This window comes from Neolamprologus multifasciatus, chromosome 16 (genome assembly GCF_963576455.1).
Source record: "Neolamprologus multifasciatus chromosome 16, fNeoMul1.2, whole genome shotgun sequence".
In the NCBI taxonomy this organism is placed as follows: Eukaryota; Metazoa; Chordata; class Actinopteri; order Cichliformes; family Cichlidae; genus Neolamprologus; species Neolamprologus multifasciatus.
The window spans coordinates 35,061,454-35,072,519 of NC_140454.1; the positions used below are offsets into that span (position 1 = coordinate 35,061,454).

Sequence of the window (11,066 nt, forward strand, 5' to 3'; positions counted from 1 at the left end):
CAGAGTCTGGTAGCCTTTTGCTTTTCACATCTATTTACTTACAGGCAACAACTATTGTCCTGACAACCATCGATGGTTCACTTGGCTCGCCAAACCCAGCTCTGTTCTCAGCAAGAACACGGAACTCGTACTCCACATCCTCAGTGAGACCTGTGACTTCAAAGCTGAGTTCAGTGATGGATTTCTTGGATGCTCTGACCCATCTCATGCCTTTTTTCTCTTTCTTTTCAACACAATAACCTATGATGTCGCTTCCTCCATCTTCAGTTGGTCTTCTCCAGGTCACAGTGGCTGAATGTCCATCGACTTTTTCAACCTCTGGTTTGGAAGGTGGACCAGGTGGACCTATGTGCATCCATAAAAGAAATATATTGATGAATCCAAATATTTAGCATTCTTCTTCCAGATATACTGTATAACAAAAATAAATGATACATACCAAATCTATCTACCATTTTAACTGCCTCAGAGTGAGATGGCTCACTGGCACCATACTGGTTAACAGCAGAGACTCTGAAGAAGTATTCATTGCCCTGGATGAGTTTGTTGGCCACATAGTGACAATCAATAATGTTATCTTCCAGGATAGTCCAGAGCAAACGGCTGGTCTCCCTCTTCTCCAGGGTGTAATACTTGATAGGAGAGCCTCCGTCTTCAGTAGGAGCTGTCCATGTAAGAGTCACTTTTTCTGAGGATACACCACTGCACTCAATGGGTCCAGGAGCACCAGGAACATCCAGAACTTTGACCTTCACAGTTTCCTCCTTTACACCAAAGGGATTACTGGCAGTGATTATGTAGTCTCCAGAGTCCTTCCTGCTAGCATATTTGACCGACAAAGTGGAGGATGTGGCAGTGGTCTCAATTTGAACAAGATCTGAGGGTTTAAAGTACTTTCCTCCCTTTGACCAGCAGGAGGTTGGTGCAGGTTTCCCTAAAATGCTTGTGGCAGTGATGACGATAGTATCGCCAGCTCGGACAGTCAGGCCTTCCATCACCTGAGCATCAATTATAATGGTCGGCGCAGCTGATGGAGGACAAATGGAAACATTTATTTTTATCATGCTGCCTGAAAACATTCAGAATGGTTTTAATATAGATTTATATCTCATCTTACCATATTCATCTCTGCAGATAATGGTATCTGTCTGCTCAGAGGGTGGACTGAGAGCGCCCGCAGCATTCTTTGCCCGAATTCTGAACTCGTATTTGCAGCCCTCTTGCAATTTAGTGACAGTGAATGCAGGTTCCACAACATTCACATTGTTTGCCTTTACCCAGATTTTAGAAGGCAGGTCTCTTTTCTCAATAATGTAGCCCGTCAGTCGGTGGCCACCGTCAAACTGAGGTTCAGTCCACTGGAGGGTCACAGTGCTCCTTGTAATGCTGATTACATCTGGTTTACCCGGTGCATCTAGCGGTATAGATATGACAATAATGAATGTATTGTTTTATATTTGAAAATCATTTTTGTAAAGATGTTTGTAATTTTTTCTTTTACTTACCAATGGGGTCCAGGGCCACCTGTGGATCAGTGGGGGCACTTGGTCTACCAATTCCAGCCAAATTAATTGCCATCACTCTGAACTCATACTCCAGACCTTCAGTCAGCCCAGTGACTTTATGTTCTCTCATCTTCAAGGCAGCCGGGCTTGCCCTCTTCCACAACATACTGTTTCTCTCCTTGAACTCAACATGATAGCCTGCACATATTACCAAAGCAAAATAAACCAAAGTTTACATAAAAAATGTATCAAGAATATCGGGACAAAATAACATAATTGTTGATAGTTCGATTAAATTCAGTTTAATTTATGTAACCCAAAATAACAACAACAGTCATCTGAAGGCACGTAAAGACCCTACAGTTATACAAAGAAACCTCGACAATCAGACGATCCCCTTTCAGGGGAATCATGCTCAGGGAGGAGCGGCCATCTGCAACCGGTTTTGTGTTAGGAAAAGAAGACAGGGCAAAAGACATGCTGTGGAATTGAGCCAGAGAGGAGGTTGGTGAAATGTTAAAGCAGACCATACCCATAATAGGAGATCCTCCAGTCTTCCTTGGATCAGTCCAGGCAAGATAAGCTGAATCATGGCGCATGCTCATAATCTGAGGAGGAGCAGGAGCATCAGGAACATCTGTACAAAAATAGTGATGAAGAGTGATTAGCAGTCCAAAAAGACAAATAAATATTGAATAACAACACAATTCAGCCTTTGAAATAGTATACAGTACTTACTGAATGGATGTTTGGCTACAGTCGGCTCAGATTTGAGTCCTTCGCCGACCCCATACTTGTTCTCGGCACATACTCTGAAGATGTATTCTGTGCCCTCATGAAGACCAGTTACTCTCATGGTGTTGGTCTCCACAGCAGAGGACACAGTCACCCACATGTTTGTGATGGAGTCCCTCTTTTCCAGGATATAGTTGGTAATTTCAGAGCCACCATCATCCTTGGGAGGACCCCACTTTAGTGTGGCACCATCAGCAGCAACATCTTTGAACTTTACTGGTCCTCCAGGAATGCCAGGTTTACCCACCACCCTAATAAGGAAAAAGGATCATTTTGACATTTTTTATGTGTAGACACTGTTGTATGGATATGGTGCAATTCATTTTGAGGAAAATACCCTTTAAATTCCATTACATGATCCTTACCTGACAAAGATGGTGGACTCTTTGCTTCCAGCACTGTTTCTCAGGGTGATGGTGTATTTGGAAGCATCAGTCCTTTGGCAGTCCCTGATGAGGAGGGTGGTGTTAACTGCTGAGGACTCGGCACACACTCGGCCAGTGTCTGTCAGGTCTTCATCATCTCCTTTCTTCCAGGTTACCTTGGGTGTAGGCTTGCCAATAATTGGGATCTTCAGGCGGACGGTACTGCCTTCCTTGGCAATGTAGCACATGTTGGGCAACTCCCTCAAGTCACAACTGGGAAGAACTTTATAGGAAAGGAGCAACTACTTAATATATCCATATTTAAAGACTTTATGTGCTTACTTACTAAGTTATTTGTCTGAACGTTTCATAAAAGGGGATACTTACTGATCTGGTCCTTGGCAACCACTTTCAGCTCCTTGGGAGCACTCTCTCCTGTGTCATTCACAGCTTTGACTCTGTAGGTATACTCTCTATCCTCCACCAGGTCCTTGGCACTGTACTGCATATTCTTAGACCTCATTAGCTCCTTGTATTTATCCTCACCATTGAGAACCTCAAGTACATAACAGATGATGCGACTACCACCATCAGTGAGGGGTTTCTTCCAGCTTAAAGTGCAAGAATCCTTGGTAACCAGCAGGGTCTTGAAGTCCATGACAGGCCCAGGCTCCTCTGTAAAATTAAATGTAATTAGTATGACAGTTGGAGAAACAAAATCCAAGTACATAACCTGTTATGATCCAACCCACCTGTTGCTCTGACTGAATCATCAGTCTCACAGAACTCTCCAGTACCCAGCTGGTTAACTGCTGCCACTCTGAAGCAGTAGGACCGCCCAGCATCTAGGTCTGGAACCTTGAATGACGTCTTATTGCAGTTGGTGGAAACGGTAGACCAAGCCTTCCTCTCAGTGTCATGCTTCTGTACTATGTAGTGGGTAATTTCAAAGCCACCGTCAATCAGAGGAGCATCCCAGTAGATGGAGGAACTATCCTTACATGTGTCCTTCACCATTAGATTAACTGGTGGTCCAGGAGTGTCTGGAAAGATAAAACAACACTTCATACTAATGTTTTTGTTTTTTTGTAAAATTGAACTAATCAAGAAACTAAGACTAACCATTAGTGACTGATATCAATCTGACTTGACTATAGTCACTGCAAAATATTAATGCATTTCTTTAGTGAAATAACTTCCTGTACTGACCAAAAACTTTGACAACGATGGTGTACATCTTCATGCCAGCTAAGCTGTCCAAGCTCAGAATGTATTTGCCAGCATCATATCTGTTCACTTTCTCCACCATCACCATGGTGTCAACATGGGTGGATTTGATGATGATGCCCTGACGGTCTTTAATGTTAGTGTTCATCTTCGCCCAAGTTATCTTGGGAGTGGGACGACCCTTGATGGTGGCATGCAGTCTCATGGTGGCACCAGCACGTAGCTCCAGGCCATCCTTCAGCTCTGCACTCAGTTCTGCCTCAGGAGCAACTGTACAAACACAGAGAGAGAAGGATTTTATGAGTATGTTTAAGGAAAGTGTCTGCTTTATATAACGTGAAGTCACAAAGTCTGAAATCCTGGTCATTCTATTTTCATCTGTCTTGGTCATGATCCTCACAACTGTGCGTAATCTGCATTTGTCCAGGAGCAGTTCTTTTTATGTTGTACTTAAATTATTTTGTAGATGTACTACTTAATCGTGGCGATCGTGGCTCAACAGTTGGGAGTTCGCCTTGTAATCAGAAGGTTGTCAGTTCGAGCCCCGGCTTGGACAGTCTCGGTTGTTGTGTCCTTGGGCAAGACACTTTACCCGTTGCCTACTGGTGGTGGTCAGAGGACCCGGTGGTGCCAGTGTCCGGCAGCCTCGCCTCTGTCAGTGCACCCCAGGGTGGAAATGTAGCTGCCATCACCAGTGTGTGAATGTGTGTGGATGACTGGTTGTGTAAAGCGCTTTGGGGTCCTTAGGGACTAGAAAAGCGCTATACAAATACAGGCCATTTACCATTTAATCACTGTTTGTCAGAATTAAAATATATGCAGCCTGAAAATACATACCAACGATGTCCTTGGCAACATGTTTCCCAGGGACTTCAACTGGTTCACTAAAGCCAATCTTGTTGATAGCAGTAATGCGGCACTGGTATTCTGACTTATGAATGAGGTTTTGAATGACGTAGTGGGTCTCCTGCAGGTTCCTTGGGACATTACAGCGGATCCAGTCTTTGGTGTCTGTCCTCTTGCACTCCACCAAGTATCCAATAATGGGGCTTCCACCATTGTTGGTGGGGGCAGTCCAGGCAAGACTGATGGTGCTATGGGTGGTGTCAGTCACACTGGGATTCACAACAGGTCCAGGAGGAGCTAAAAAAGAGCAGATTGACCCAGTTTAGGTTATATATACATTTAAGTACATATAAGTTCAAGTAACACAGAAAGATCTATGCAGAGTTATCAGAGCTAATGAAGTTACGACTCACTAATAGGATTCTGTGCAACATTGCCAGAAGAAGGCTCGCTGGGTTTGCTGGGCCCAGCCACGTTGACAGCAATAACTCTAAACTCATACTCGACTCCCTCTGTGAGGCCTGTAACCTCCAGACTTCTTTCTGTCAGTGGCTTCCTATTTAACTTGGTCCAATTCATTTCCTTGGTCTCTTTCTTTTCCAACATGTAACCCAGGATAGTGGACTTTCCATCATCTGCAGGCTCCTTCCAGCTCACGGTCATACGGTCCTTGGTCACATTGGTGATCACTGGGGCTTCACAGGGGCCAGGGACAGCTGGAAGTGACACCAAAGGTACGACTTTAGATGCTATTTTTTTAAAATGAAATTTTATATATGCCATTCAACATGGAAATGTTATGAAAAGAAGCTCTATATGATAACAGAATATTGTAATGATGTTAAGCTGGTTTGATGTAGCTGCTTGTCTCCTTATGTCACAGGTTTAGACCTAGTTTAAATTATTGATTGTTACAATTCTCCAATACCATAAATCCTTTCTGTGATATATGAACTTGGACAAAATTCTAGTAATGACTCACTGAATGGGTTCTTGGCGATGACAGGGCCGGTGATAAGAGGGTCTCCAACTCCCCACGTGTTCTCAGCGCGGATTCTGAACTGGTATTCACGACCTTCAATTAACTTTGCCACAGTGAAATCAAGGATGTCACCCTTGATTTTACCTGCAACCTGAGCCCATTCAGGTCTACTGGTTTCACGCTTGTCCACAATATAGTTGGTGACTGGGGCACCACCATCCTTAAGAGGAGGTTCCCAAGACAACTTGATGCTAGTGGCAAACACCTCAACACATTTGTAATTTGCAGGAGGACCAGGTACATCTGAAAATGTACAAAACCAATCAGCTATTTGTGAAAATAATGTTGAAGTTAATGTAAAATGTAATATTAAACATTCTAACTCCAACTTGGATCTTGGTTTAGTTTCAACATATATATTTTTTCCTCATAGAAAGTTAAAGATCTTACCTAGCACAATGACCTGGATCTCAGCACTCTTGGAGCCACTGGCATTCTCAGCCAAGATGGTGTATGTTCCTGTATGCTCCTTGGTGACACCTGTCCTTTCCAGCTGAAAGTGATTTCTTTGGTGGGTAATAACCTGGTCTTCACCTGACTTCAGATTGTCGTCACCTCTCTTCCAGGTCACTCTGGGCATGGGCTTACCGAACACATCAGCCTCCAGGAGGATTGTAGTTCCAGCCTTCACCTTCAAACCCTTCTGCATCCTGGCATTGAGCTCCACCCTTGGAGGAACTATATTTAATGAAAAGGAGGTAAATGAACACTTAGCTCAAAACTGTCGTAGAAAGATGGTGTTGTCCTGACTATTATAGTAGGCTGACTAGTTTATCAGGCTATATGGTATTGCAAAACTTCTAACCATTTTCAGCACACACGAGGACAGGGTCTGTGGGTTCTGAGGGACTGCTCATGTTGACAGCAGTTTTAGCAATAACTCTGAACTGGTACTGCAAGTCTCTCTCCAGGCCAGTAACTGTGTACTCCTCCTTAGGCACATTCTGGCTACTTGTGTTGCAGCGTATCCAAGTGTCTCCTGGTACCCGCAGGGCCTCAACATAGTAACCAATGATCTTGCTACCTCCATCATTCTTAGGACGGGTCCAAACCAGAGTGACTGAGTTCTTGGTTACATCCAGGACTTCAGGTTTACCTGGAGTGTCTGTAGTGCATAACAGATAAATTAGTTTAAATAAAATGAATGACCTATTCTAATCTAATATGAAGCCAGTCAAACTTACCAACGGGTGTTCTTGCAGTGAAAAAGTCAGTCTTCTTGCTTGGTTTGCCCTGGCCAGCGCGATTAATAGCTGATACTCTGAAGGTGTACTCCAGGCCTTCGATGAGGCCAGCACATGGGTACTCAGTGCTTCGAACAACAGTGTCATTGGCCTTCACCCACAGCAGACTGTTCCTCTCTTTGCGCTCAATGTAGTAACCGGTGATGGGACTGCCTCCATCACTCTCTGGCTTATCCCAGGCCACAAACATACAGTCTTTGTTGGTCTTGTTGATGCGGCAGTTAAAGGGTTCACTTGGAACATCTAGTGACAGTAAACAAAGTTAATCTATATTCTGTATTATAAACCAGTTTTCAATTATGTAATTGACCAACTCTAGGCATAAACCTTAATCTCTACCAAGCGGCATATTTAGGTAGACCTACCAAAGGGGAACTTTGCGACCATCCTGTCGGATTGAACGGGGTCTGATACGCCAAAGCGGTTCTCAGCACGGATGCGGAACACATACTCCTTCCCAGGGATAAGCTTTCCCAGCCTGCAATTAGTCTTTGGGCATGTAGAGACAGCAGTCACCCAGTCGCCTCTACTCACATCACATTTCTCCACCACGTAGTTAGTGATGTTGCTCCCTCCATCCTCCAGAGGTTTATTCCAGGATAAGGAACAAGCATCAGAGTCAATATCGCTGATCTCTACAGGGCCCTCAGGAGGCCCGGGTATATCTGAAATACACACGGTTACAGTTACACCAATCATGTTCTTCATCACATTCATGCTTTCTGTTGCTGAGGCCAAATATGCAAATTCTTTTTTTAAATTTATTATTATTTAGGGGCACTGACCTCTGATGACAATCTTCATGGTCTGGGTCACCTTTGCAGTGCTGTTCTCAGCCACAAGGCTGTACTCTCCAGTGTCAGTCCTTGATACGTCTTTGATGATCAAGACACACAAGTTGCCTGACTGATGCACAGCCAGGCGGCTGGATGGAACCACGGCTTTTTCGCCACGCAGCCACTTGCAGGTTGGGGTCGGTTTTCCTGAAACCACTGCCTCCACTCTAAGCTTGGCTCCAGCTCTTGCACTTGCTGCCTCTGGCATGACAATCTTTGGTTCCACTGGAGGACAGGATGTGAAAAGACATTACTCTGGGATGCAGAAAGCAGCTCCTAATTCAGCACTAATATATATATATATATATATATATATATATATATATATATATATATATATATATATATATATATATATATATGTGTGTGTATGTGTGTATGTATGTATGTATGTGTATGTGTGTGTGTGTGTGTGGTGTGTGTGTGTGTGTGTGTATTAAAATCACAACAGTCACCTCAAGGTGCTTTATAATGTAAAAATACAATATTAGAAAGAATCCCCAAAATCAGATTGACTAAGCACTTATTGACAGAACCAGGCTCACAGAGGGGCAGCCATCAGCCAGGACTGTTTGGGGATGATGGAAGGAAGAAGACAGCAGAGTGAAGCAGGACAGCAGACAGAGCCAGAGTTTAAAAATGACTAATGATTAAATTAAATGAAATGATTAAATATAAGAGGGTAAAAATATAAGAAACACCCAGTGCACCATGGGAATCCCCGGCAGCCTGCGTCTATTGCAGCATAACTAAGGGAGGATTCAGGGTCACCTGGTCCAGCCCTAACTATATGCTTTAGCAAAAAGGAAAGTTTGAAGCCTAATCTTAAAAGTAGAGATAGTGTCTGTCTCCTGAATCCAAACTGGAAGCTGGTTCCACAGAAGAGGGGCCTGAAAACTGAAGGCTCTCCCTCCCATTCTACTTTTAAATACTCTAGGAACAACAAGTAGGCCTGCAGAGCAAGAGCGAAGTGCTCTAATAGGGTGATATGGTGAGGAGCAAAATTTTAAGTTTGATTCTGAACTTAACAGGATGAGAATGAGAAGAAGCCAGAATGAAAAAAATGTGGTCTCTCTAGTCCTAGTTACTACTCTCTCTGCAGCACTGTGGATCATCTGAAGCCTTTCAGGAACCTTTTAGAGAAACATGAATAAATGTACGAAAGAAACCAGTCCTAGGGTGAGCCTCACCCCTCAGCCTGAATTTAACAAGCAGTTAAAAAAGTGAAAGGATGGTTGAGTGTTTCTAAATATTGCAAATTGCAACACAAATGGCCACGGTGTGACAAATTATCAGTAAAACTAGTGTTTAATTAGACACAACTTACACATCTGTTCCTTGATCTCGACAGGGTCTCTGGTTTCAGTGAACAAGCTGAGACCCATGGTGTTTTTGGCAGCCACTCTGAACTTGTACCTCTTGCCCTCCTTCAGTCCACTGATGCTGACTGTCAAACCTTTAACTGTAGTATAAGCGTTCCACACTTCCTTTTCAGGCTCTGGCTTCTCTTCCTCCTCTATAACTGGTGGTGGTGGAGGTGGTGGAGGAGCTTCCTCTCCTTCAGGAACCTGCAGTAAATTATATAATTAATGAGTTGCAAAACTATATGAGAGAATATGCTCGTGTAAAAAAAACCCCCAGCAAAAGTAAATACTATATATGAAACAATTTCACATTTAGAAGAAATCAAAATTTATTGAAGCTTTTTGAACAGAATTAGTTTTGTGACATAACAAACCTCCACAGCTGCTGGTGGCTCTGGAGGAGGTTTGACCTCAATGTATTCAATTACATAACCATCAATCTTGGCACCACCGTCCCCTGCAGGCTTCACCCACCCGACCAAAGCACTGTTCTTTGTGATTTCTAGGACTTCAATTTTCTGACAAGGATCTGGCTTGCCTAAAAAAAACAAAGTAAAACACTTGTGTTCAATTGTTTGCTGTGACTGATGAAACATCATATCTGTGTTTAACGGGTAGCTATCAGTTGCGGCTGGGCTGTTTGTGTTGATGTAATTAAGACATGATACGTACTGACAGGATCAGAAGCCAGGTAAGACGTGGGTGTCACTTTGGGAACCCCAGAACCATACTCATTGACAGCTGTGATCCTGAAGTAGTATTCTGTTCCTGGTATAAGATTGGTGACTTTGAATGGAATCTTATCGAGTGCTACTTCGGCCTTGACAGTTGCCCAGGTTTTGCGGTCAATCTCACGCTTCTCAACAATATAATGTGTGACGTCACTGCCACCATTGTTCTCTGGAGGGCTCCAAGACAGCATTGCTGATGTCTGTTTGATGTCTGTAGCTTCCAGATTCATCACGGGTCCAGGAGTGTCTGTTATGATATTTGGATTATTTTATAACTTCACCAAAATAAAAGCATTTTTAATAAACTGTATGGGAGCTGCATGAATTTCTTAATGACCAGGACTTACCCAGAACCTTCACATTGACAAACACAGCTTTCTCTCCAGCAGGATTCTGCAGAGTCAGGCAGTATTTTCCAGATTCATCACGTGTGCTGTTGGGAATGACCAGGAAGGTCATGGTGTCAATGATGTCAACTTTACCCTTCCTGACCACGTTGTCAATACCCATCCTCCTCCAAATCACCTTTGGAGGTGGTCTGCCTCTGATGGTGGCACATAATCTGATGGGACAACCGGCTCTTACGGTTAATCCCTGTTTTAGGTTGGCATCCAAGTCTATCTCGGGTGTCTCTGTTGGAAGAGTAACAGTGGAGTTATATTTTAATAGCAAGCATAGATCACATTTTAGTGTAAATTCACTGTTCTCGAGTCTAAATACATTTTCTGTTACACTTTACATGAATTATAATTAAATTCAATTACGTCCTCACCTAGAATCTCCCTGGGAATCACGGCACCTTCCAGATTGCATGGCAGGCTCATGCCCACCTGGTTCTGAGCTGACACTCTGAATTCATACACAAGGTTCTCGTCCAGACTTGTGACTGTGAACTCGCATATGATCAGCTGAGCTGCCACGTTGCACCTCTTCCAGCCATCTTCACCTTTCTTAACAGATCCCTGTGCCCTCATCTCCACAACATAACCAATGATGGGAGCTCCGCCATCTGACACCGGCTTGGTCCATCCCAAGGTGACTGTGGATTTGGTGCTGTCCACAACCTTCAAGTTAGTAGGAGGTGCAGGTGGCTCTGTAATAAGAGAAGAAC

General features: G+C 43.6%; 1 protein-coding gene across 11 annotated transcripts in view; it reads right to left on the reverse strand.

Annotated features, from left to right (window-relative positions):
* Window positions 1–11,066, reverse strand: part of LOC146501191 (titin-like) — a 171,660-nt gene that overhangs the window by 46,586 nt on the left and 114,008 nt on the right. For all 11 annotated transcript variants that reach the window (XM_085135574.1, XM_085135573.1, XM_085135571.1 and 8 more), the window contains 23 exons: window positions 10,728–11,048; window positions 10,303–10,587; window positions 9,897–10,202; window positions 9,599–9,762; window positions 9,188–9,428; window positions 7,810–8,085; window positions 7,390–7,689; window positions 6,965–7,267; window positions 6,586–6,885; window positions 6,171–6,458; window positions 5,721–6,023; window positions 5,152–5,454; window positions 4,730–5,035; window positions 3,875–4,162; window positions 3,418–3,708; window positions 3,053–3,340; window positions 2,666–2,948; window positions 2,244–2,551; window positions 2,038–2,142; window positions 1,506–1,703; window positions 1,118–1,414; window positions 440–1,027; window positions 43–345 (listed from right to left, as the gene is read on the reverse strand). In XM_085135574.1, coding sequence (XP_084991700.1) covers window positions 43–345; window positions 440–1,027; window positions 1,118–1,414; window positions 1,506–1,703; window positions 2,038–2,142; window positions 2,244–2,551; window positions 2,666–2,948; window positions 3,053–3,340; window positions 3,418–3,708; window positions 3,875–4,162; window positions 4,730–5,035; window positions 5,152–5,454; window positions 5,721–6,023; window positions 6,171–6,458; window positions 6,586–6,885; window positions 6,965–7,267; window positions 7,390–7,689; window positions 7,810–8,085; window positions 9,188–9,428; window positions 9,599–9,762; window positions 9,897–10,202; window positions 10,303–10,587; window positions 10,728–11,048 — 6,645 coding nt within the window. The remainder of the gene's footprint in view (window positions 1–42; window positions 346–439; window positions 1,028–1,117; window positions 1,415–1,505; window positions 1,704–2,037; window positions 2,143–2,243; window positions 2,552–2,665; window positions 2,949–3,052; window positions 3,341–3,417; window positions 3,709–3,874; window positions 4,163–4,729; window positions 5,036–5,151; window positions 5,455–5,720; window positions 6,024–6,170; window positions 6,459–6,585; window positions 6,886–6,964; window positions 7,268–7,389; window positions 7,690–7,809; window positions 8,086–9,187; window positions 9,429–9,598; window positions 9,763–9,896; window positions 10,203–10,302; window positions 10,588–10,727; window positions 11,049–11,066) is intronic.